This window comes from Pleuronectes platessa, chromosome 20 (assembly GCF_947347685.1).
Source record: "Pleuronectes platessa chromosome 20, fPlePla1.1, whole genome shotgun sequence".
Taxonomy (NCBI): domain Eukaryota; kingdom Metazoa; phylum Chordata; class Actinopteri; order Pleuronectiformes; family Pleuronectidae; genus Pleuronectes; species Pleuronectes platessa.
In genome coordinates, this window is record NC_070645.1 from 21,328,808 (window position 1) to 21,356,187 (window position 27,380).

A 27,380-nucleotide genomic window follows, 5' to 3' on the forward strand; every position below is an offset into this window, starting at 1 on the left:
TTTTATTGATTTATTTATTGATCTTAGAAACGTTGTTTTTGTAAAAGATTTATCAAATAAAGTAAAAATCTAAATATCTCTGTTTGTGTGGGAAAGTATATCAGTAACAGAAGGTGATGGTTATTAATCTCTGATCATTGATCTCTGATGGTTCCCTGAGGGGTGATCAGGTGACCATGGGTGAGGTCACCTGATCACCCCGAGGGATCGTCATAACAACTGGTCTCGTCATCTTTGATTTTAATAAAAATAAGTATCGAGTAAACACTTGAGTAAATTAAAAGTAATCAGGTATATTCAATATTCTGATAAATGTAATCATGTGACTGTGATATTAGAACAACAACAACATGTTCCTGACATGTTGTTCCCATGTTGAGTGTTTTAGACTCGGAGCAGATGAACAGCCTGCAGCTACAGGATGTGATGTAACCCTTCAAAATAAAATCATATCCACCGACGTCAAGACTCGTGTATCATTATATTGGTCCCCGTGTCTCTCATATAACGGAGTCTGTGTTCAACATTAGGCTGAACATTTCCTGCACGCACACACACACAGACACACACTCCAGATGTTAGGGAATAAGGGACACTTAAAGAGCTGGTGAGTTACGTACATCCGAATTGTTCTCACACACGTTGAGTTCAACACTGAGGCAGCCAACTGGGCGAGAGAGAGACAGAGGGAGAGAGAGAGAGAGGGAGAGGTCACAGCTCACCCATAAAGTCGCTGCTTCCTGCTCCTCATGTGAAACACAAACAAACATCTGACCAGTAAAAAGAAAATCAATTGTTGTATATTTACACAAACACTAGAATTAAACTTAATCTGCTAAAAGTTTAAATCAGTGAGTGGTTCTCCCCCAGTGACACAGACCTGTCCAGCACTGGAAACCATCAGTCAGTCTGAAGGACACATGTTCAACTCTAAGACGAGCTGCCACCAAACCCCTCGGACAGAAGAGTGGACCAGTCCAACCTGCTCCAACCATTTTATTTTAGTGACTATTCCAAATAGCCAGTGTTGCACTTGCAAAGATAAAGTTAATGAAGACCAGGGTTTGTCCCCCAACTCCTGAAGTAGCTTAAAGAGATCAGTCAACCGGGGACAGGACACAACTAAGTGGTCTCAGGAAGAACCCCCCCCCCCCCGTGCTCGGGTCAAGGTGAACTCTGCATCTGTTTGTAGCTAGAGCTCCATGTATAACGTAGAGGTCAGCCATCCGTTTCTCCACAGGAGGCTTATACAGGACCCGTCAGCTGCCACTAGGGGAAGAGTCAGAGCCAAAACCCTCAGTCCATCTGGACTCCCTGACTCCTGCAAGAGAGCGGTAGTTCAGAACCTTCACACAGCTGCCGTAGAGCTGCTTCCCTCCACAGGAGCTGGATGTTCCCAGGAGTCTTTAGGGATATCGGCCGCTCTCTTCTCTCCACTCCCCCACAGCAGGACTCACACTCAGAGTAGGAAAGACGTATTCCTTCACTCCACCGGTCAGCCAGACTTTGGTTCTGAGCGGAGGTCCCGGAGAGGCTCAGGCAGAGACGGCCACTCCTCGACCACCAGGCTCCGCAGCACTCTGATTGGCCGCCTGTCCGTCACCGCAGCCAGCGTCTGGAGTGACGTCCTGTGAGGTGACCCAGCTTCACCACACCTGCCTCAGGGAATGTGTTTTCAACTGTAGCTGAAGAGTCTAATGGAGCTGAGAGTCCTCCAGGCATCAATCATGGAACTGTAAAATGGTGTAAGTCCAGTCGGTGCTGAGTCGTCCGGCCCTCCAGCAGCCGGGCTTCAACCTACCAGCACCGAGAGCTGAGCTGCAGTGGTCTGTGAGGCCCCGCCCCCCCACGGGAGGTACAGGGCGGACGCCTGCACACGGTGATGACCCGACCAGAGAAAGTCCAGCAGCTACTGGTGATTGGTCAATGGATGTGGATTTGTTCACCTCAAACATTTGTATAATTTCTTTACCAGGTTTATGTAGTTTTAAGTTGTTTAATGAAATATCTGGGTTCTCAGAACTTCAGACTTAAGTCAAATCACAATCAATTAATCTTATAAAATGTTGTCAATGTTGTTCAGTCAGCTGATATCGGCCCTCTCTCGGCCAATCAGAACACCTTGTTCTGGACCACTGCCTTGCTCTCCAGCAGCACTTTGATGATGTCATCACTGTAGGACAGGGTGTCCCGCAGCACCTGGACAGTGTGCTGACCAATCAGCGGAGGGGCCGTTGGTCCACCTGGGGCGAAGCTGCTGAATCGAACCGCCGGACCTGAAGACAAGAAAACAATCTGAGGTTAAATCGATAAAACTAAAGAAAAGTGAAAATTCTCCTGAAGCCTCTGATTCGTCGACAGCTTCAACTCTAACTTACAGAGAAGAATGAAAAGTTGGTTTGAAAAGAAAGAGGGGACGACGAGTCTACCATAGAGACCTTTGGTGTCACCCAGCATGCATTGCATCAACCCTGATTCTTCTCACTTTCTTTAACATTGTGAGACAGAGACAATGAATAATTCATGATGAAAACAATCAGATATTTAAGAGTGTGTGTGATTTGGTGCAGATTGAATGTAAGTGAAGATTGAACTCTTAATGTTTTTCCTTTAACATGTGACAGAAAACGGATGAATGTACTTTGTGTCTCTGCTGCAGATTTAGTTTCTTTACTTTTAAATACGTGAGTGTGTTTGTGTGTGTGTGTATGCGTGTGTTTATGTATGTGTATCTTTTAGAATCACTCAGGTCTCAGTGTTCCACCTAATTGGGAACAAAGTCTTTGTGTCACTCAGGTGTTTTTTTAATAAGAAAGCGGAATCTCTTAATCTTTTATTCATGGATCTGTTTTCCTCTTTTGTTTCTGACACATTGTGAATGTTGAGAAACGAGCAGCTTGAGAATCTTGAGATATTTTTCTGTGAACACACTGAACTGGGCAGGAAATATAAACTGTGAAAACAAAAAAAGTAAAAGAGGAAAGCTTTTTATTCTTAAAAAAGAAAGCAGAGATGTTATTATCTGTTTCCTGCTCAGGGACTACAGAGGAAAGTTAGCTTATAGCTAACTCTGGTAATGCTAAGGAGCTGAGCATTGTCCCTGTCGAACAAACAAACGCATGCATATATCAAATAGAAGATATTTATAGGTAAGATGTCGAGATTAACCACTATCTTACTCTGAAGCTGAGTGTGCTCTTATTTTGAAAAACATTGCGTTTGTGCATTACCCTCGATATTAGATTTGAAACATGACGATAAAAACGATCTTTCTAAAAATCAGTCGACAGATGAACATTTGTTTTCAAAGCTCGAGGACAAAGACTGAACTGATGACGAGTGTTGGTCCCGACCAATGAGGAGCAGCACGTTGAAGACAAGTGTGAACGTGACACAAGCTAAAAGTCGACTCAGAACAAACACGCAACAATCAACCTTCTTTTTAAAGAACGCCACTAACGAGCTGAACTCTCACAGTCAAATGTGTGTGTGTGTGTGGTGTGATGCCACACGTGCATGATCACACGAGACAGAGTGTGTGGTTGTGTGTTTGTCAGTCTGCATGCTTTTATGCATGACTGTGTTTGTGTGTGAACAGTTCTGCTATTTTCAAACCATTAGCAACTAGTTTTCCTCTTCAATGATGGTCAACAAGTGTGCGTGTGTGTGTGTGTGTGTGTGTGTGTGTAGGGGTATCAGGAAAAATAATTAACAATAAGATTATGTAATATCTCTATTCATTCTCATTTTATCTTTTTTCCCTGCATCTCTTTGTCGATCATTGTTTCTTTGAAGGAAACAACGAAAAAGGAAACGAGAAAGGAAGTTAAATGGGAATGAATGAAGGAAGAAAGGAAAGGAAGGATCAGAGGAAGTAAGGATCTCTGTGGATCAGCTGATGCAAACGTTAGACGATCACGATAAGGAAAACATCAGACACACAATGTGTGAGTGTTGTGTGTTTGTTGTGTTTGTGTTGTGTAAGTGTGTTATGTAGGTGTTGTGTGAGTGTATGTTGTGTGAATATGTGTTGTGTGAGTGTATGTTGTGTGTTTTGTAAGTGTGTGTGTCTTGTGAGTGTATGTTGTGTGAGAGTATGTTGTGTGTTGAGTGAGTGCATGTTGTGTGCGTGTGTCTTGTGAGAGTATGTTGTGTGTGTGTTTTGAGTGTATGTTATGTGAGAGTATGTTGTGTGTGTCTTGTGAGTGTATGCTGTGTGTTGTGTGAGTGTATGTTATGTGAGAGTATGTTGTGTGTTGAGTGAGTGCATGTTGTGTGCGTGTGTCTTGTGAGAGTATGTTGTGTGTGTGTTTTGAGTTTATGTTATGTGAGAGTATGTTTGTGTGTGTCTCGTGAGTGTATTTTGTGTGAGAGTATGGTGTGTGTCTTGTGAGTGTATGTTGTGTGAGAGTATGTTGTGTGTTGTGTGAGTGTAGGTTGTGTGAGAGTATGTTGTGTGTTGTGTGGTTGTGTACTGACCGGGCACACAGATGCGTCCTGCTGTTGGATGACTCATTTCCTGTATGAGATTGTTGTGTTTCACCTACAAACAAACAAACAAACAAACAAACAAACAAACAAACAAACGGTGCCTTACGTTACGATTCACTTTGTTCTTCACAACAGTTTCAAAGTACTTTTACTTTACTTGAGTATTTTTTTATGCCTTTATAATGTGTGTGTGTCTTTTCTCCCTTTTCTTTCTCATCGTCCCTTGTTCCTTCAATTCTGTCTTTAACTTTGAAGAAAACAGTTTTAAATAGTTATTAGATGATAACAGGCTGAGACGATGTGATTGACAGCTGACACTGACTTAGGATTGGTTGAGAGTGTGTGTGGGTGGGGCCTCGATACCAACGCTCACTACTGCACAAAGTGTGACTGTAAATGATGACATCACCTCAAGATGGCAGCGTTCTGCTTCATTCTGGAGATTTACAGTCTTTGATCTTTATTTAGCCTTTGATCTATATTTACAGTGTGTGAACTGAGGTTGGTTTGATTTCCAGCTGTGTTCAGGTTCCCCACATGTTCGGTGACGTTTGAAACAAACTGTATTTTCCATGTAAATATATATTTTCAGAAAACAGATTATCAAGAGTTTGATGAGACAACTGTGTGTGTGTGTGTGTTTGATGTGTGCATCGTAGTTGTGCATGCGTGCATACAAGTGTAACAATATGATTGCATACATGTGTGTGTTTGTAATACAATCTGCTTGTTATGCAGGGTATCATTACATTCATATGGTCAAAACACACACGCACACACGCACACACGCACACACAGACACACAGACACACACTATAGATGTTTAGTTTTTCTTTTCTAAACCATTAAATAGAGCGAGAATTAGTCGGAAATTCGATCTGGGCACTCTCACAGGAACCGGTTCTCTTAGCTCTATGTCTGACTGTGTGTGAACGCTGTTATACGATCTGAATGTAGCTGAGGTTAAAATGATACATTTGTCCCGACAGTGGCGCTAGAAGTCATTTTATATTCAGAGGGTTCATCCTCTGGGGAGCAGGAATGAGATATGGTTAGATTTGGTTCAGACACTCTTGTTCCCTCAGAATAAATTCTGACAGTTAGCAGGGACCCACACTGTCATCATCACAACGTCTTGCTGGTTCCTGTTTACTCTACCACAGGGTGGCGCTGATTCACTCAGAGCTATCGGCTGCTTTAAGGACTGCTCCTCCGCAGCTTCATGTTTCTACCAAATGAGGAAACAAGAGGAATCAAACATGTGACGTCTGTTTCACTGTAATTCTTCCAGCACTCTGACTTAATCAGTTTCAGCTGTTAGCGCTAGGTATGGTCAGGTAACATTAGGGGTATGCTAATGTCAGCATGTCCTCCTCATGTCCTCCTCATGTCCTCCTCATGTCCTCCTCATGTCCTCTCACATTGACTGTGGAGCCACGAGTGAGACAGGCTTCATCGTTCTTTCTTTTCAACTTGGTTTTTGAACACTGTGTCACTGACCGGCTGCTTCACGTGAACGAGCTCTGACCTCATGTGTGTCTCTGAGCGGGTGAGTGGGGGCGGAGCCCCAGGGCCTGTGTGTGTTTGCTGTCAACACGGCACAGGAAGCCCCTGCGGGGGGGCGGAAGCCACGGGTTGCCGACCCCTGGCTGCGGCGATCGGGCAATTTGTTTACGTCCGCCGTTAAAGAGATGCGGACGTTAAAACATTAGTTCGGCTATAATATTAGTTCTGCCTCACATCCCCCCCCCCGGTCGCGCCCCACACACAGATTGAGAATCACTGCCATAATGTAACACAGACACACACAGTTTTGTGGTTGTCGGCCATATGCCTCCTCATTTCCTGAGTTTCTTGTTCTTCAGTCTTTTTCTTTCTTTCTATCATCTCTCCTTCACTGTGATTCACTGACCAATCAGAAGCAGAGCTGTGAGGGGAGGAACAAACTGAATCTGACAAATCAGAACGATCACATCCCTGTGATGACAGGACGATGACCTCTTCACCCGCTATCCTCACACCTCCCTCCCTCCCCATCACTAGTTACTCTTTGTATCCCCCCCCCCACCATCACCCCACCCCCACCCCACCCCCTCCCAGTCTTTGAAGCTAAAACTGTGGCGTCCATTGAGTCGACTAACCAGCACCCATGGGAGTCCTCCAGGCTGTTACATCATGTCACTGCAACATCAAGGAGTGTGAGTGTGCGTGTGAAGATCTGAGCCTGAACCTGCTGCTCTCACTTTGACCTTGACAATCAAAGACGTTTTCGTTCCTGTGAAGCGCCACAGTCGTTTCTCTATTAGATGGCAACAGGAGTTTTAGGCGTGTTACATAAAGCTGTGGCCTCGATGGTTAAAGTACGAGTAGTGACAACGAGCAGAACACAGAAAAAAACTATTTGACAGTTAAAAGTGAAGTATAGTTTGTGAAGGATGAGTTTAATCTGTAGAAATAACACAAACACGAGGATGAGAATAACTTCTCTCTCTCATCTTCCCATCAAATATAATACTTTGTCCCAAACACACACCCTGGGACAGCAGGGTCTTCACACACAGTTCGGTGGGGGAATAAATCTGTGGTTGTGGCCAGCAGATGATAAGAGCTACTACCCGCAGGGGACATCAGCAGGCCGGAGCTGCTCTTCCTCTAATTGAGTTTCAAGAGTCTTCTCGGACAGAGGAGAAGACGAAAGTGCTAAGGCCATCAGTCTTTCAGCAGAGACAGACATGCAGGAACCACCAGGGAAACAAAACCGCAGAAATTACACAATTCAAGAGCTCTCATGAAAACACACACAAACCCAGAGGGATTGTGACCAAAGCTGGAGACATGAAGAGTTCGAGCAAGGTTTTCTAAAAGGTTATTGTCCCCGAGAGCGTCATAGTCATCAGGTCGTATTTATTTATCTTTCATCAAATTCAATAATGAAAGCTTCTTAAACTGCGTCCAAGGCTTCAACAGTTGGATCCTTCTAGGCCCAACCCTCCATGATTCATTGCGTTTTGATGATTTTCAAAGTGGTAATTTCCTGCTTTAACTCAACCGAATAGCTCACGGTAGAAACCCTCTGTAGATCTTTGTGCTCTACCTGACACAGTAAGTCCGCCTCCCTCGTGGATCAGGTAGAGCTGTTGTTTCCACATCCAGGGCGGTTCCACTTCTTTGGTGCAGTGCCTCTGGCCTGATGACGTCAGTGATGACGGCTGCGGGGGGCGTGGCTTCTGTCACTGAACACTGTCTGCAGGAGTCTACTTTTTAAATGTGCAACCACACTTGCAATCGCTTGTGAATTCAACAAGCTAATTTCTGGCTGAAATCTGTTACTCTCTCACCCATGTTTGATTTAATGTGCATCGGTTACACCGAGATAATTTGGACGGAGTAAGATGGGAGCAAGTTTCAACCCATGGTGATGGGGGTTTTCTCTGATGGTGGAAACTTCTTGTTGGTGTTAGTCACTCATCAAACCTCCCCACACGTCCACGTTCATCAGTCCAGGCCACCGCTCATACTGAGCAGGAACATATTTCCCTGGAGCTGCATTTCGCTGTCAGCTCGCAGCTCATCTGGGGAGCAGTCAGGTCGACGTGACCTGGAGGAAGCTTCAGGTCTGTCAACATGACTTCAGATTCAGCCTCTCCTGATACAATCCTTCAACGTAATTCAGGATCTGTTGAGAAGGAATCCGGTCTGTCGAGATCAGAGTTGATAAAGTTCTAAACTTCTGATCATCCATCACCCTTTGGTGTCCGTCCTGTTTTTATAGTTGTAGAACGAGTTTGTATTCTTCTCTGATGCATTTCTCCCTGGATGATTGAACAGCAGTTTAAAAAGGGCTTGGGTGTTTACCCCGTTCTTATACACGGCCACAACGTGTTCGAGCGTGATAGACTAACCCTCCGGTTTGTGTGCTGCTGCTTCGGAGCCTCAGTTTGACATTTTGTCCACAGCCATCTACTTGTTTTAAAACCAGAAGTAACCATATTTGGAGGAGCGGGGGTGCAGTACTAGGGCCGGGTACTGCTCACATTGGAAACAATCCAGTCTGCTTGGAGGGAGTGTTTCCTGAGAAAATGGCCGGAGCTTCACTTTGCTCTCCAGTGGACGATGTGCGGTCCTCATGACCTGGGAGTGCGAGTTGTCTGCTAGCGTGACTTCTTCTGCAGCATCAGGTTTATGGCGTCTCTGCTTGATTCAACAATGTCCTGACAGTAATAAAGGACATTTGTAGAAATTGTGTCCAAACAAAAGAAAAGACGTTTTCTAAAGACAAAAATTATTTATGAAGGAATGAATGTTTGTCGGCCAGTTAGCAAAGCAAGGCATTGAAAGAGTTGCAGGTTCAAAGCCCTGATCTTAAGGCACTCATGATTGGGGCTTCATTCCTCTAGTCTAGAGCAAGGCACTAACCCAATCAAGTTTAGGGGATAATTTTCCTTGAGCAAGGCAGTATTGACGGTGAACAAACTACTGCTGCGAGGGTTGGAAGTTGAATTCCCTATGTCCCACTAAGAGCATGAGAAAGGCACCACCAAGTTTCCTCCAAACCATAAAGGAAGGCACATCACCAAGGTCCCACGTTGAATTCCCAAAAAAAGAGTTCTTGTTTACCCCAATAGGAGCACGAGTAAGGTACAAACATGCCTTCCATACATCTAATGGATGAAGCAAGGCAGTAGTAATGCCAGGGTTAAGTGTTAAATTCCCAGCATCCCTTTGTAGTTTAGAGCAATAGAATGGGTTGTTTGTTAAATTATATGATTCCTTGTTTAGCCAAGCACAGCACCCCCTTCTGCCAGAAACGGGTGGTTTGAGACCAAGGGTTCTGATTTATTCACTTACATGTTAGGGATTCTCTTCAGAGGCTGTTTAGGTTTCAGCTGAGATAAATCAAGTGCACCAGTAGTCAGGATATTAAAACCATATTCAGCTGGATACTTTCTGCAGGGCCTGGCCGCTGCCCAGACGACATGACAGATACATAGACGAGGGTTTGTAGTCGTAAAAACAAGGTCGGTTATTGCTGAACTTCTGGAAGAGAGACAGAGAGGAGCAAAAAGAGGGCAGAGCGACAGGAAACAGTCAAAAGGTAAAAATCACTGTGAGAAAAAGAGAAAACACTGAAGATGAAGGAACAGCTGCAAAAAAAGAGCAACAGAGAGAAAATATGTTTTCACGCATGAACTGTGTAAAATGTTGTCTGGATATTTCCTGTAGTCAGTGTGTGTGGAGCAGCAGCAGCAGGATATTGGGTCAGACTCGTTCACAACTGTGGACTATAGTGGATCTGGTCTGGCTGGTGGATCATGATCTTGCTGGTTTCTGACCAGAGACTATGATGCAGCAGGACTGTTTGACATGTAGTATTGAAGTTATCCTTCAAGATGTTTCCCCTCATCAATGCTGCTAACAACTTTAATCTTGATGATGTTTCCTTCACTTGACATCTGTTGACTTGTGTCCGTCCTGGGAGACGGGTCCTCACATGTGTCTCTGAGGTTTCTGTGTATTTGTACCTGTTAAAAGGTTTTTAGTAGTTTGTCCTGACTCTTGTTGAGGGTGAAGGACAGAGGATGTCTCACCATGTTAAAGCCCTATGAGACGAATTGTGATTTGTGAATATGGACTATACAAATAGAATTTGATTGATTGATTTATCATGTGGGAACATCCAGGTGAGGGGCGGAGCCTGTAGAGCAGCAGGGGCGGAGCCTGTAGAGCAGCAGGAGGCAGGACATGACGTATAAACTCTGCTGTGAAAAGATCAGTGTTGTTGTTTACAGCTCGTCCACACCGGGGTCGGCCCTCATCAGCAGAAGATCTGGAATCTCCTCGTGTTTCCAAGTGGACGTCTTCGTCTTCTACGTGTCCGGCTCCTCTTCTTCATCCTGAGATGTTTGTGTTCTTCCAGTTTCACGTCACGTGTTAGAAACCTCATCAACACGTCCACTCGCTCACTGGGAAGCTTCCACACATTGTCCTGCTGGTTCCTCACATGGACTCTGACATGTTACACACATTACACCAGGAATGTCCAATGAATCGCATGGTGGCATGAACATGGAAACATTTTGCTAAAACTTTGCACAATATTCGGAAGCAGTTGCTAGGTACGCGACAGAAGAGAGAGACAGAGAGTTTTTCCAAATCACTTCCAGACTCCGGGGGTGACTTCCTGCCATCCTGATTACTAACAGCCTCTCTGTAGAGCTGCTGTGTGGGGACACACACACACACACACACACACACACACACACACACACACACACACACACACACACACACACACACACACACACACACACACACACACACACACACACTTCTCCTCTAAAAGGCTTTATTTTAAAGTTCTTCCTCCACCACAACAGAAACTTGTTACCGCAGTTTGAAGACAAACTTTTTGCAGCTGGTGTAGAAAGAGATTTATTGTTGGAAAATTCATTCCAGATTATTACTATTATATAGTTTCATGTTTAATATGATGAATCATGTTAATACAACAATATGTGAGATCAAACTGAATTAACAGCTGATGACACGTTACTTAAAAGTTCATGTTGAATATCTGATTTAACATTCACACACGTAAACACAAACAAACGTCTGGACCACAACACCCACGTCCTGCTTACAGCTAACAGGTCACAGCGACATGATGAACTGCTAGCTGCTGCTGTCTGAAGGTTCACTTAACAACATCAACACAAGCTTCAGAATGAGTTGACCCACAAACACAATAATTCACTGTGACTCGGAGAGCACCTGCCCCAGAGGATGAATCAGCTGAAGGCTGTTAGCTGATCCATCCTCTGGTGAGGTGGATACACGACGGAGACACAACAGCAGAGACGGACTGAACTGTAAAGCTATAGAAACAACAGGCAACTAAAGTTACGAGTTTTGTGAGTTTCCGATTTAATAAAGTTGCTGAAAAGCCACACATTCGTCTCTGGCTGTATTAGGGAGACCCAAGTCTCACCATCATGAAATATGATGACAATAACACAGTCTGTGTGTGTGTGGGTGTATTTGTGTGGTCTACCTGAGGGTCAGAAAACACTTCCTGGATGCTGTTGATTGGTCCAACAGGAACACCGGAGCCCTCAAAACTCTTCAGCCAATCCGCTGTGTTCTTCTGCAGGAATCTGAGATGATTACAGATTCATTATCACAATTAGAGTTAATAACAAAACTTAAATCACCAAACTGCAGCTGTACGCCTCCGCCAACCACAGGTCAAAGCTCACATGTCCACTGACCTGTGACCTTTGACCTGTGGTTGAAGGTCACAGGTCAGTGGACCTGTGACCTTCCAAATCGAATCAGTTCATCTTTTGTTTGAACTGAATTTGAGGAAACTCCCGGAAGACGTTCTTGAGATGCAATTAACGGAAGAAAATTTAAACATGATGCCACTGATTTTAAATTATTATTAATAACACTTAATAGTGATTTTTAGACATTATTTAGGTTTAAAACACCTGCATTTTTATAATAATTCATATGGGACAGTGTGTGTGTGTGTGTAAACCTCTGGGACCGTGTGTGTGTGTGTGTGTGTACCTCTAGGACAGTGTGTGCGTGTAAACCTTTGGGACAGTGTGTGTTTGTGTGTACCTCTGGGACAGTGTGTGTGTGCGTGTGTGTTCGTACACCTCTGGGACAGTGTGTGTTTGTGTGTACCTCTGGGACAGTTTGAGTGTAAACCTCTGGGACAGTGTGTGTTTGTGTGTACCTCTGGGACAGTGTGTGTTTGTGTGTAACTCTGGGACAGTGTGTGTGTGCGTGTGTGTTCGTACACCTCTGGGACAGTGTGTGTTTGTGTGTACCTCTGGGACAGTTTGAGTGTAAACCTCTGGGACAGTGTGTGTTTGTGTGTACCTCTGGGACAGTGTGTGTTTGTGTGTACCTCTGGGACAGTGTGTGTTTGTGTGTAACTCTGGGACAGTGTGTGTTTGTGTGTACCTCTGGGACAGTGTGTGTAGCAGTTCTTTTCGGTTCTGTACTCTTAGTTTGTTAGTTTTGTATCTTTGATCCTCGTTCAGCTCAATCAGCTCCAAAACCTGCAAACACACAAAAATAATAAGATCACATCAACAACACAACGGGTAAGGGTTGTGGTAGTGTATATCTGTTGTGTTGTTTCATGTGTCTCATTTTGTATTTCTAATGTTATATTTTTTAAGATACATTTATTTATTCCAAAACACACGGCATAGGGACATTTGTCTTCTGCTTTTGTCCCATCTGGTGAACATCACAGGACACACAGGAGCAGTGGGCAGCCATGCACAGCGCCCGGGGAGCAGATGTTGGGGGAGCAAGGTGCCCTGCTCAGGGGCACTTAGACAGTGGGGGTAGGGAGAGTGCTCTTTGGACTTTGGAACAGATCTGGGTGTTGTCCTGGCAGGTATGTTGTATTGTTACCGCTAGGCATCGAACCAGCGACCTTCCAGTCCGATGTCCGTAACTTTCTGCCCATAGTCCAATCATTCTGCCACCAGTCCACCGCCTCTCTGATTGTGTATGATCATGCCCGTGTACTGGTTAGGAAGACACCGAGGTTTTCTGGACTACAGGGGGCGCTCCTGAAGTCTGCCGTTCTTCTTTGGATTAGTTTAGTGGAGCAGCAGCATTTCACCTGCTGACAGGAAGAGACTGGACAGACTGACGAGGACGAGGCCCAGCTCGTTGCTGGGATGTATTTTGCAACCTAGGGTTGCAAAATTCCGGGAATATTCAAAGCTGGAAACTTTCCATGTGAATTAATGGTAAAATACAGGAATTAACGGGAATAAACTGAAAATTTTGTGGGTAATTTATACTAACTGTATTTACCTTGTCATATACAGAGATAAACATAAACATTTTGTTTTGTCATAGGCTGATTTGAGCCCTGAGGAAACTTGGGCACTTGACTATATGCTTCTGCATCTGTGTCATTCTTAACATGGGTCTTTGCGAAGTATTCATAAATGTACACATCCTTTCCTTCTACATTGGCTGAGGTGAAATGTCTCCACACATGAGATAGTGCACGTGGAAGTGTTCTGTAGAATAAGATGAGAAGAAAGCTTGTAAAAAAAACACTAATGCAATGCTAGAGATATAAATAGTTGGCCAATTTGAATCATCTCTGAAAATATTTTACAATTGACGGATAAATGAAGAGAAAGAGGTTAGATGAACAGATGAACACTCCTCAATCAGCATGCTAATATATTTCCCCAAGTAATATCATAGAAACTTACCTGACTAGTCCTGCACACTCCAGCAGGCCTCAGTAGCCCTGCTGTAGAGTGAAGGATGCTGGGAAGTATCTGCACAAGTGATGGAGAAATGCACAGTGCAGCGTGTGCTGCATTCCATACATCTTTTTAAAATAGAGTTTTCAAGGATGTTTTTATTGCTCAGCGTTTAATCTTTGCATTATTTATTTTTTTCAAAATTCCCAAAATTCTTGAGCTTAATATTCCCATGGAAAGTTTCCGGAAATGTTCCGCCCCTTTGCAACCCTACATGCACCCCCACTTTGCACTGAACTGTATTCATCTGTCTGTGCAATAGAAAAGGTTCATTTGCAATCCATTCACTGTACATATTATCTAATATTTCCTTAAAGCCGGCGGATCACAACTTTTACCAACTCAATATTTAGAGGCTTAAAGTTTCCGGATCATGAAAGCAAATCATTACATCCATGTTGTTTGTTAGAAACTGGGAGTTGGTAAGACTCGGTAGCGCAGGTGTGTCTGTTGGGCCTTTAGCCTTTAGCCTAGCGCGTAGCCTTGCTCACTTCCTGCTCTTCGGTTCTTCTCCCTCCGTCTGTGTCGTTTCACTGGAGCTCTGAGAAATGTTGAAAATGAACCTCACGCCTCTTCCAGTCTGCTGCTGTAAATCGTTGCTCCCACCTTTCAGGCAATCCGACCCGAGCACAGACATGGAGAATAAGTTATAGAAAAAGACAATTTTGTCCCCGATTTTCTCTTTGGCTGTTGTAGTTCATAAAAAGGCAGCAGTATTGAAAGAGGACGGTTGACCAATTAAAAACTCCCTTAGTTTTTACACCATCTCACTTAAAAGAAAAAAAAAAAATCAACAAACGGGCCGAGCTGAACACAGAACCTCCTCGTCACAGGTGGAACAGAACCACATGAACGTACCTCACACACTTGGACAAACTGTTTGTCGTTTCCTGCAGCGACCACAATGTGTCCGTCTTCGGTTTCAAAGGCCTGAAACACACAGAGACAAACATTAGAAACATCAGAAGAGCCTGAACCTGCTCCCAGCAGCTCTGTGGTCAGTTGTGATGATGAGCTGGACAGGTCCTGTGTCACTGGGGAGAACGACTCTGCTTTTCAACTTTTAGTAGAATCGAAGGTGAGTAGCGGGGGAGCTAGCGTCTGCATGGAAACTGGGAACAGACCAAGGTGTGTCAAAAGCAGTTCAACAGCTGGCTTTGCTTATTTCAATTAGCAAACTGTGAAAAGCAGGAGACTTTAGCTCGGTTGTACTTTGTGTAGTGTTTTGGCTTTTTGACAGAACCTGAGGGCAGCAGCACAAGCCCCGCCCAGTTAGGGAGAGCTCTGTGAGAGCAGGATGTCTATTTTTTAAGCAATCAAATTTGCTTGGGTGGTTGATGATACGTTGTTCTGTGGTTTGACAAACTCAGAAAATATATCTAATTGATTTACACGGCCTTTAAGGGTCCTTGAAAATTCATGAATAAAGTGAAAGTCAAAGTCTTCTTCCTCCTCTTCCTCCTCTTCCTCTGTGGTTGAATCAGAACAAGCCGAGCCTGTGTCCTCCTCCATGTGGTCCAGCGTATTAAACTGTGTCATGATGTTCACTTCATGTTAAAGTGAATCATTCTCAGTTCAGCAGGTTCATATAAAACCGACTCGAACTAAATCCAGACTTTTGTGTGTTGAGGATCTAATGAGTTTTAAAATTAGTTTAATAAGCTGAAGCTTCTTTTAAAGACTAATTCTACTTCATCTTTTTTATTCTCCTCCTCCTCCCCTCAACGAGTCTTTCTTTTCCTCCCCAACTGTTGTCTTCCTCTAGTCTTTACTTTCTCCTCCTTTTTCACAATTGTTTGTAATAAATACTCGTGGCCACATGAAAAGAGGACACGAAAGTCTGTCATACATCACAACACACAAACACACAAACACAGCAGTATTGTGTTAGTGTTCAGACCACTAACCTTTAGTCCATGTAGGATCATTCCACCCCTCACTGGCTGCTTAATGTCTAGGTGAAATTCATTGTATTGATTTTATGTACACTCAATATACTAAAATCTGTAAGAAAGTTTCAGCCTTTCCTTCCTGATGGCGAGGATTCTTTCATGCTTCTCGTCTTTGACACGGTGGACATCTCAGTTTAGGGAGATGTGAATTAATCCAGCTTAGAAATCAGATGTGAGCTTGAGAAGCTCCACTGGGATGGATGAGTTCAGCTCCTTCTCACAAAGCCTCAACTGCAAACACCAACATTTCTGTTGTTTGAACTGTCATGATCTGTCAGCCTGCTCCGCTTTCAACTCCGGCCCCCGGGGGAAGCGCACATTGTGAGTAAGGCCTTTCGCACAAAGATTAGATCTGAGTGCCGATGAGACGAGCACCACAAGAATCAAGCTGCTGCATTCACGCAGAGCAGATGAAGCAAAACATCAGGAAGAAACGTCATTTTATCTGTTCATGTGTGTGTCTCATTAATGTGAACCAACACAGGTTGGATTCACACTGAAATAACACAAAGAACCTCTTATTGTTTGAATTTCATTAAAGTGACTTCCGAGTTAAAATGTCACGATCCAAAGAGATACGACAAGAACAAAGGGTTAGGGGCGGATCCAGTAGATGGTGGTAATGCACCATGACGTTGGTTCCCACCCACAAATAATCTGGACAAAGAAGAAGGAAGCAGGGAAAAATCTGCAAAGTAACAGGACACATCGACAAGCAGTGGAAGTCAGAAGAGAGACCACATTACATAGATAGACGATTTATTTACAACAGCAACAGTTAGGGTGATGAGAGATACTAGAGAGGACAGAGCAGGACCTGGACGTTTTGGACAGAGAACAAGAAAAGCTAAAGATTGTGATGTATTCTGATTCAGATGAGGAAAAGAGTGAAAACACTGAACAAACAAAAGGACACAGAGTTGAAAATCAAGGCTTCTGGATTAAGTTCGAGTCCATGTGTGTTGGGAGTGAATCAGAGTGAGGAGTGTTGGACAACAGTGAAAACATTATGGAGGTAAGTTAGGGTAGTGAGAGAATGAGGAGTAAATGAGGACATGATGATGACTTTACTGGTTCCAGCTCAAAGAGTCATCGGTAGTAGAAGTGAGGAGGGCGGAGCAGAGGAGAATGATGAAGAGTCGGACTCTAAGATGATATTGAGATTGGTGGAGAATGGAGAACTTTTTTCAATGAGTCTGGTGAAGCTGAATGCTGAGAAACCAGGATGGAGATATCCGCAGAGCGAAGGTTCTGAGAGATGAGAATAAGTTGTTTGTAGAAATGATTTAGAGTGTAGAGTTTATTATTATTAATTATTATTACAGTAGAGATATATACGGTCAAAAGACGACAAGAACAAACCAGAAATACTGCCAAGCGGTGCAGTTTCCATCTAGATCCTTTTCTTCTCCAAAGTCATGAGGTCACTGTGACTTTTAATAACTGAAATCGAATCAGTACATCTTTGAGTCCAAGTGATTGTTTGTACCAGATTAAAGACATTCCCTCAAGCTGATCATAAGAATTCATGTTCAAGAAAAACCTAGACATACGAAGTGAGACCACCGTGACCTTGACCTTGAACTATGTTCCTCTGTCTTTTCTTCATTGAGTTGAGTTCAGATACATTTTGGATCCAGTTCCTCATTTGTAAAATAACCAAACTCAAAAGGAACGGTCTGAAACTTTTATTAAAGCTAAATTTCACCTCCTGTGATGCGTTTGTGTGTTTTAGAAATGGACGGACGGTCGGGTGTTCAGGGTGTTCAGGGTATTCAGGGTGTTTAGGACGTTCAGAGTGTTCAGGGTTTTCAGGGTGTTTAGGGTGTTTAGGGTGTTCAGAGTGTTCAGGGTGTTCAGGGTGTTCAGGGTGTTTAGGGTGTTTAGGGTGTTCAGAGTGTTCAGGGTATTCAGGGTGTTTAGGATGTTCAGAGTGTTCAGGGTGTTCAGGGTGTTTAGGGTGTTCAGGGTGTTCAGGGTATTTAGGATGTTCAGAGTGTTCAGGGTTTTCAGGGTGTTCAGGGTGTTTAGGGTGTTTAGGGTGTTCAGAGTGTTCAGGGTGTTCAGGGTGTTCAGGGTGTTCAGGGTGTTCAGGGTGTTCAGGGTGTTTAGGGTGTTTAGGGTGTTCAGAGTGTTCAGGGTGTTCAGGGTATTCAGGGTGTTTAGGATGTTCAGAGTGTTCAGGGTATTCAGGGTATTCAGGGTGTTTAGGATGTTCAGAGTGTTCAGGGTTTTCAGAGTGTTCAGGGTGTTCAGGGTGTTTAGGGTGTTTAGGGTGTTTAGGGTGTTTAGGGTGTTTAGGGTGTTCAGGGTGTTCAGGGTGTTCAGAGTGTTCAGGGTGTTTAGGGTGTTCAGGGTATTCAGGGTGTTTAGGGTGTTCAGGGTATTCAGGGTGTTTAGGGTGTTCAGAGTGTTTAGGGTGTTCAGGGTATTCAGGGTGTTTAGGGTGTTCAGAGTGTTCAGGGTATTCAGGGTGTTTAGGGTGTTCAGAGTGTTCAGGGTGTTTAGGGTGTTACCTGGTAAGGGACGATGCTCTCGTGGGCCGTCCCCCAGCGCCTCGCCTCCTTCCCTGCGTTCAGGTAGTTAGCAGCGATGTGGCTGAGACAGGAGACCTGAGAGAACCAGAGGCTGTTAGATCTGAGCTGTGGTCAGTCTCCCTCCTCCCGGTCACTCATCCTGAAAGAACTAAAAACCACAACTGGTCCTTCTCACCTTCAGCTCTGTGGCTTTACTGAAAAAAACAACTTTTTGGAACTAACACTTTAGCAGCACTTAAATGGCACTTACTTTTAGCACTTTGTAGTTTTGCTTTATTTTGAAGAAATTGTACTTTCCTGACTCTTGTCGCCCTGGGTCTGTTCCCTCGGGGCTGATGTGAGTCGCTTAGGATAAAAGCGTCAGCTCAATGAAATGTGATGTAATTTACAAGCAGCTGAAAACCCGCAAATTGATTTTCATGACTCTTGGCAAACATATCGGCCTCGAGGCTTTTTCAAGTCGAACCCATTCCTCATTTGACCCACAACCCTGCAACACCAGCATTCAACACACACATGGTTCTTTACAATGTTCTGATGCAGCAAAGAAAACCTGGGCAAAGGAACGAAATCCGTAAATTCTGAGATTCTTCATAAAGTTCTGCTGCTGGTTTTTAAACAGATTTAGGTGAAAGGATCTGTTGGCTATACGTTTCCTCAAAATTGTACCAATTGTTATTTTCTTAACCCTAAAACAGACTCTTTGAGATAGAAGAGTTTCACTTTCTGAGGAAGAAAACTTTCTTCTCCTGAAGATTCAAATCTCCAGCTTCTGTGACAGGAAACCGATTTTTCGGTTTTTATTTTAAACTCCATCTGGGAAACTTCTCTCTTGATGAACATGAAGTTTCCAAACCAGCTGACAGACGTGAAAAATGACAAAATAATAAAACATTAAACAACTTTTAAAAGCAACACTGTCACACAAGTAGCACGTCCTGATGTGACAAATCAAACGCACCCTGGGCCTCTGTAATACTTCAGGGTCCAGAGCGACATGTGATCCCAGCTCCCAGGAGGTTTTAGGAGGAGGTTTTAGGATTATGTATGGTTAGATTTGTTTATAGAGAGAAAACACTGGGAGAAATATTGATGAGTTTGTTTATACTGTTCAGATTTCTCAGGATAAATCCCCAGCGTGTTTAAATACCTGCATGTTTCCAGGGCTGGTTATTAGATGAACATCAGAAACACAGACACTCTTGTGATTATCTCTCATGTCAGAACCACCTCATTGATCTGGATGGAATCAGACACGTCACTGAACACTGGTTTGACTTCTGTCTTATTCAGCTGCCTGTTTGTTTTCCTCCGACTGAGACAGAGTGGAGAGGACAAGTTAAAACCCCCCAACGCCCTCAAGGGTTAGGGTGATGTGCTAACCCTTAGCACATAACCCTATGTGCTAAGGGCAACCCTAACCCTAACCCTAACCGCTGAGGAGGAGGAAGTGATGAAGCTGTTAGTCCTGAAAAGTGTCCACAAATCAAACCTCCTTGTCATATTATATATACATTAATAATTTTTTGGAGAGAGAAACATCTGAGTTCTGTCACACACACACACACGCACACACACACACATTACATGTCATGTAGCTGACGCTTTTGTCCAAAGCGACTTACAATTATTACACTCAACATTAATGAGGGGCCATTTATGGGTTCAGTATCTTGCCAAGGACACTTCGGCATGCATATGGGGAAGAGTGGGATTTGAACCGGCAACCTTCTTGTTGAAGAACCACCACTCTACCACCTAGGCCACACCCACACACACACACACACCTGTGAGGACAGCAGGTTGCAGTCAATGTGAAGTCCTGTCCCTGTCTTTTGTCTCTGCAGCAGTCCAGCCATGATGGCTCCGTGTGCGTAGAGCCCTGTCGCCAGGTCCGTCATAGCAACACCTGGACGCACCGGCTCACCGCCCTGCCAGAGGAAACAATGCATTATGGGATACCAGGCTCTTCCCCTGTGGAACCAGCTCCCACTCTGGGTTCTGGAGTCAGACACCATCTCTACATTTAAGGTTCAATTAAAAACATTCCTCTTTCATAAAGCCTATAGTTCGGGATCAGGCGAGTCCTGAACCATCTCTTAGTCTTATACATAGAGACATGTCTCATTTCTTGGGTTAGGGTTAGTTTGAATTCTTCATAGAGCTCACTGAGCATCTGTTGAATCACCGGATTCTGAAGGTTGAAGCTGCGACTGAGTCAGTTCCACTCCTCGAACCCACTGAGCAGAAGTTTAAAACCTGAACCGGTACGTCTGGTGAATCTGTGAAGCTGGTGTTTGTCCACACGTCACAACTCTGCTCTCTTCATGCTCGCTACATGCGTTTCTGTATTTACTGCATTTCAGGATTTTGATTTGTCCCTCAAGGCCACCGTGATAAACTGGGTTTCAAAAAGATCTAATAACACCAATAAAGAAAACTGACCTCTGGCCCAGTGATGTGCATCATCCCTGACACAGCAGAGGCGATGGAGTCGTAGCCTGGACTCTGAGACCGAGGACCTGTCTGTCCATAGCCTACACAGACAAACACACAAACAGACACACAGATGATTGTCTATGCTAATAGCTGGTTTCTCTCTGACCTAAGAGGGCACACAGCAGGGATTCAAACCATCAACCTCTCAGTGTCTCCTCTGCAAGGAGAACAAGATTCAAGCTCTTTGTTGAGCGGACTATTGCTTCATATTAACAACAAACATCCCTGATTTTAACATGACAACCAGCTCAGTGCTGTGACATCATTCTGTCACGGGACCTCCAACTGAAACTCCAGAGATGGACGTGTGTCTAAATCACACCTGGTCTACGTACGTCTCCACTGATGATGTGATCAGACTTCACTTTCCCTTCCTTATGCAGACACACACATTATAATGTGTGCCTGTGTTCTTGTATGAACCAACCAGGAGAAAGACTCTATGAATCGACTACAATGCAACAATAGACTGCATTTTATTTTGAGTGTAAATAAAGATGACATGTCTCTGCTTCCTCCAGAAATGAAGCTAAAATATCTCAAATACAAAATCGCTTTTCAAGAATAGAATAGATGAAAAGAAACAATCTCAAGTCAAACAGAAAACTGGAACATGATGCGCTGCAGGGTTGAAACGTCCTGATGTTCACAGGAAACTACAAACGTATTAAATCAAAGGAAATCCACCAAAGAAGAAAAGTTCGGCAGGGTTTTTTCTCTCTGCGGCTGAATGGTTTAAAGAAATAATCTAAAAAGTGACGCATGGTTTGGAGATCGGTAAGTGAGTCGAACACAAAGCTTCAGTTACAAGCTGAGTAGTAAAGGTTCAGGGGAGCAGCACATGAGTCTCTGCAGCGTCTCAGCAGCTCACGACCCAACCAGGCTGTGAAGCTGCATCCAGCAGCTGCAGCTTAATGAGGCCTCCTGGGTAATGTAGTTTTTTCCTGAAGAATGGGAGGACAGGCAAGAGGGAGAGGACAAAAATGTGGACAAAGTTGCAGTGGAGAGACACAAAGAAAGAGTAGGTGGCTTTAAAAAAGAAGTTAAATAAAATCTTAACTTTATTAATCTCTAAAAGATCTCGAATGATCCTTTGTTTTCCTTTTCATTCATTTGTGGAAGACTTTCCTTGTTTTTTTTTTTATTGATTTTATTTTCATAAATTGAATGTTCATAAATGTTGTGTTTTTAAAGGAGGCAATAAATAATATTTGGATTAAATGTATATTAAATATTATATTAATATTGAAGAAGAAGTCGTCCATCTTTATTTACAGTCTGTTTTTCTCATGCCTGTGAAAATGAGAATATTGTTTTATTTGTTTTTCAAATAAAGTTAAATTAAATTCATCTCAGAGTCAGATCCTGTAACATGGTCTGAATGTTTGTATTGATTTATTGTTGTTATTAATAAACAGACTGAATAAACTGCTGAGTAAACAGTCTGTCTAATGTGGAGTCCGGCGACATCTAGTGGCTGAGTCATAGAACTGCAAGTGTGAGTGTTACTGTAGAAGATGTGCTTTTGTGTGTTTGTTTGTTTTCCTTGTTGTGTTAACCCCGTCAACCCTTACAGGCCTTTAAACGACCCCAGACTGAACACTCTGACTCTGGTGAAGTAAGATGAAAGAAACAAGAAGTTTCTCTGATTCTAGACATTTTCTCTTCATCAACAAACACAGCTTCATCACAGATGAATAATATAGTAATAAATCATGTTAAAGCTCCAGTGTGTAATATTAAGGTGAAACAATCTATTGGAAGAAAATTAATATTAAATAATCCTAGTGATGTTTCACTCGTTTCGTCTAAATTGTACGAATTATTATTTTCTTTACTCTAGAATGGCCCTTTATATTTAGATACAGTAAATTTACATCAGGGGGGTCCTCTCTATGGAGGCAGCGATATACATCTACAAAATCTATAATTCTCTGTGTGAACAAATGTTGACAGATGTGAGTCGTACCTGAGATGGAGCAGAAGATGATCTGAGGATTCACTTTGCTCAGCTGCTCAAACCCTAAATTCAACTGCTGCAGTTTCCCGGGGAGGAAGTTTTCTACCAACACATCACACACTGCAGTCAGCTGACACACACACACACACACACACACACACACACACACACACACACACACACACACACACACACACACACACACACACACACACACACACACACACACACACACACACACACACACACACACACACACACGCAGAAGGACTGTATGAAACAAAGTTATGGTGTCTGTGTCTCTGTGTGTGTCTCTGTGTGTGTGTCTTTGTGTGTGTTTTTGTGTTATACCTCTTTGATAATCTTGGCTCCTCGTGGATGTTTCAGGTCAACAGCGATACTCTGAAAAAACAAATAAGTCACTGATTGTCTTTAAATAGTCAATTATAATATACTTACCCACATACACATATATATATATAAACATACACATATATACATATCTATTAGGGTTGCCAATATTTACACAGGATGACTATTTGTGGAATTGACTTGTTCTTTTTGTGACGCAGAGCTGCCAACTCCCACGCTTACACCGTGTGACACACGCTTCAGGGTTAGGGTTAATAACAATTCAATTTGTACAGCCCTGTTTGGCAATGTTGTTTTTCAATAAAATAAAACAATCTGCATAAAGCAAGCCAATCTACTTTTCCATGTTGATAAGAGCATTAAAACGAAAAATAAATTATAAATAAATGAAGGGACATTTAGAATAGATCAAAATTTGCAATTAATTTTGAGGTAACTATGAAATTAATGCGATTAATCGCGATTAAATATTTTAATCGTTTGACAGCACTAATATATATATATATATATATATTGGGGCTGGGGCTATATATATATATATATACACAGACACACAGACAATAACAATGGAATAAGAAGTTTCGTCTTCCTGGTACCTTTTTGTTTCTGTTGACGCTCAGGAAGTAGATGCTCTCTGAAGAGATGAATGGAGGACCCCAGACTCTGGTGTCATCACCTGATCCTGTCCAACAAACACACACAAAGAATTACCCATAATGCCCTACAGCTGTGCAGAAACAGATTATAACGTGGGGTGGGAGGAGCTTCAGACCCACCTGGTCTTTCCACTTTGATCACCTCAGCACCCAGATCTCCCAGGATCATGGTGGCGAAGGGACCGGCCAGAACTCTGCGAACGTTTAAAATCATTCAGAACGTTTGCTCTTGATCCGAGAACATACAAAAAAAAAACATGCATGAAAACTGAATATTACCTCGTCAGGTCTAACACTCTCACCCCCTCCAGTGGTCGCAGGTTTTCTCCTGTTTGATTAAATTCAGACGATAAGGTGACGAGAGATCTTTTTACAGATAAAATCTCTGCACCTGCTGTTATCATTAGCTTCAGACCTGAACTCCTCCTGACAGCTGCATGTGCAAAGGAGAAGTAACCAAGAAACAAGCTCCACAACAGGATGAACGCAGACAGCTGGCTCTGGTATCAGCAGGACCTGTGTTTACTTTGATGTGATTGGCTGCTGTCTGTGCAGAGCAGCCACAGCGCAGATCAGCAGCGTGTGACGCCACCAAAGTCAAAAGATGCTTCAAGACAAAGAGTGAGACTCAGTTCCTCCTCCTCCTCCTGAATAAAGTCTAGATCCAGGAGCAGTGTGAACAGCAGAGGATCCTCCACTGATTCACTGAGGGCGGGGGGGGGGACTTCTTCTCTGGTGAAGAAGTGCTGACACACACAAAGAAGACACGGAGATGTGAAGAGAGTTCGTGGTGATCAGAGCTGAAGGTGTCAGGTGATGTCAACATGATCACATGATCTGCAGAGGTCACAGGTCACTTCCTGTGTGTGTCTGCTGCACCCGGCTGTTCCACCTCTCCCCTGAACCACGAGGAGGATCTGATGCTGATGAGTTGTTCAGCTGTGAGACACAAACTCTGGAGAAGCTCTGGATCTGACTCTGGAATACAGCTACGAGCAGCCAAAATATCTCAGATACAAAGTCTGCCATCTTGTGGTGATGACGTCATTTGCTGAGTCTGTGAAGTCATGATGGTTGAGTCTTAGTATCAAGGTCCTGCCCATACACGCTCTCGACCAATCAGGAGACATTTCAGCTGTCAATTAAATAACTCAACATTTAAATGCAGGTCGGGCTCGATCATAAGAACTCGGAAGAGAAACACTCATTACATTTATTTGACCCCTACTCTAATCTATTTTAGTTTGGTCCATGTCCCTTCTGGTAACATAGAGGAGCTTTATGACCTGTACTGCAGTCTGCCACCAGGGGGAGATCATGTTGATTTGGCTTCACTTTAAGGAGCAGTTGTTTAGTAAATCTTTATTTCCCATTAATTAATAAACAACTTTTTAACCTGACATCACGTGACCGCACGTCAGTTACCACGGAGAGCCTCCACTGACGTCATCGCTGCTAGCGTTAGCCTGTTAGCTTCGGCTCCGGGACGAACCTGTTTGAGACATCCACCTGCCGCCGGCGGGACACGTCCCCCAGCGGGTCGCCCCCGGGAGTCTCATCGGTACTGGCGGAGAGAGGCGAAGCGAGCAAAGAACCGACACACGGGTTTTTAACGATGCGACCGAAGCCGACATATTCTGCTTCTGCTAGCCTCGTAACGACCGGAAGTGCTGCCTGTTGAGCAAATTCACAGCGTGGATGCTTTCATTGTGAAGTTGTTGGACCGGAAATTTGCTGTAGCGGCTCTCTGCCAGCAGGGGTCTCTATTTCCACTGTTTCTCTTTCAGTCATTTAAATAAGATTAAAACATAAAAACTAATTAAAGCGGGAATTAAATAAACAGAAAAGATTTTCTCTCATCACATTAAACTTTGAATTAGTCAAATAAAGACTTCTTACTGAATTTTATTAAAATATGTAAGTTTCACTTGTTTGATCTAAATCTTTTCTAAATCTTTAAATCGTTCATCCCTGTTGAATTGTGTTCATATTCCATAAGAGTCACATAACTCACAGTTTATCTGTGAATGTATTCAGATTCCAGATATGGAAGTAATAAGTTATAATTATTAAATCTCTGTATTGCTACTTTTGCATCACACATTGGACTAACAGCACCTACACGTCTTCTTTAAATCATATACGGTTCTACAGTCTTCATTGAGAAGAAACATTTGTTTAAAAAGATCTGAAGCTCGTCTTTGTTCAATAAACTGTTGAAAAATTGAATTGGAAGAATAATCAGTCTCCTCTCAGCTTCCATATGTTTCCACAAACAGCAACAGCAACAATACAACAATTTTGGCTCATTATTGTCAAGTAAAAGAGAAAATAAAAAAATTTATTACAGCAGTACAACAAGTAGTTTCCAGTGGGAAATAACAATGTGATTACAAGTTTAATTTTGAAAAATGTCCCCCTCAGAGTTCAGACACAGACCAGTGAAATCATCACAAACCAAACGCCAGGAAAAATGCACAAGAAATTTTGGATAAAATAACAACAATTTAAAATGATTCACCCTATTTAACATTTATAACTAATATATACAAGTATTAAACAAACAGGCTGGTTTATAACAGAATAAATAATCTTCATGTAAGAAGACATTAATGTCTATTAATGTAATTAATACAAGACGCTGATAATTACAGCTGTAAAGAGTATTTTCATGTATAGTCAAATATGTGCTTGTTATAGATGTTAAACAGGGATTTTTCACTAGAAATAACCAACTAAAATATATCTAAAGAAGGACGACACGTAGTTCCAAAAACCAAAGCCAAATCATCTTGATCGCCCCCTGCTGTCTGACTGTAGTATAGCTCATAAACCTCCTCCTCCATGTCAGCAGATGGGACATGGACCAAACTAAGAAATCTAAGTAGACGTTAAATAAATGTTTGTAAAGATGTTTCTGTAATTTCAGCTCGTTCTTCTCTCTCTGATGTTTGTTCAAGTTTCTGATCAGTTTGGTTTGAATCAGTTATTTGATGATATAAAAACAGGCTGAGACGTGATGATTGACAGCTGAGACTGTAAATCACACTCACACATTAGACCAAAGAAGAAAAAGGAGGAGCTATGAAATATCAAGTATGAATCATGCAGTTCAGGCTGAGCAGGGAAAAGGAGGAAGAGGAAGTGCTCAAGCAAGTGCTTTTGTGGCATTTGTCATGTGGGGTAATGAGAGATACAGTAGGTGGCGGTATTGCACCTTGATGTTGTTGCCAACCGCCAATAAATCAAACAAAGAAGAAGAAGATCGATTTTTATTTTTATTTGTATAAAAATCTGCAAAGAGCTGCACATTACCAGCAGGGGGCATCACTGGTCTCTGACGGTCACTCGTCAGTTATACCCCACAGATCATCTCATTTTCTGTCAATTTGAATTCTTCTGAAATTATATTTCCCATTTTCAAAAATAATACACAATAATTAGTTTCTGCACATTTACAAACCTGAAATAATGATAATTTAATTTCCATTGGGTTTTCAGTATCAATAAAGAAACCCGCTAGAGCACTCCGCTCCCAGAATTCAAGCCTACTTGTCGTCCCTAAATTCTCTAAAAAAAGAGTAGGAGCCAGAGCTTTT

At 42.9% G+C, this 27,380-nt stretch overlaps 1 protein-coding gene across 2 annotated transcripts; it reads right to left on the minus strand.

Moving 5' to 3' along the window:
- Positions 1-25,476, minus strand: sugct (succinyl-CoA:glutarate-CoA transferase). 2 transcript variants are annotated; one of them, XM_053412513.1, is made up of 14 exons: positions 25,274-25,476; positions 24,061-24,109; positions 23,902-23,975; positions 23,722-23,807; positions 23,105-23,155; positions 22,763-22,883; positions 20,740-20,831; positions 20,082-20,225; positions 18,274-18,369; positions 14,664-14,735; positions 12,466-12,563; positions 11,543-11,645; positions 4,480-4,543; positions 1-2,276 (listed from the first exon to the last, which is right to left on the minus strand). In XM_053412513.1, exons 1-14 carry the CDS (start codon positions 25,413-25,415, stop codon positions 2,113-2,115), a joined length of 1,356 nt encoding a protein of 451 aa, XP_053268488.1. In that variant the 5' UTR covers positions 25,416-25,476; the 3' UTR covers positions 1-2,112. The 2 variants fall into 2 exon arrangements, with proteins under 2 accessions (XP_053268488.1, XP_053268489.1); XM_053412514.1 differs by lacking the exon at positions 25,274-25,476 and adding an exon at positions 24,197-25,261.
- Positions 25,477-27,380: the final 1,904 nt, after the last annotated feature.

Coding starts and splice junctions, on each gene's coding strand:
- sugct (XM_053412513.1), bottom strand. CDS start 25,415: ATGTCGGCTTCGGTCGCATCGTTAAAAACCCGTGTGTCGGTTCTTTGC. Junction 20,832..22,762: donor CATCTTCTGCTCCATCTCAG/GTACGACTCACA, acceptor TTGTCTGTGTAG/GCTATGGACAGACAGGTCCT. Junction 18,370..20,081: donor GCAACCTGCTGTCCTCACAG/GTGTGTGTGTGT, acceptor TGGTTCTCTCAG/GTCTCCTGTCTCAGCCACAT.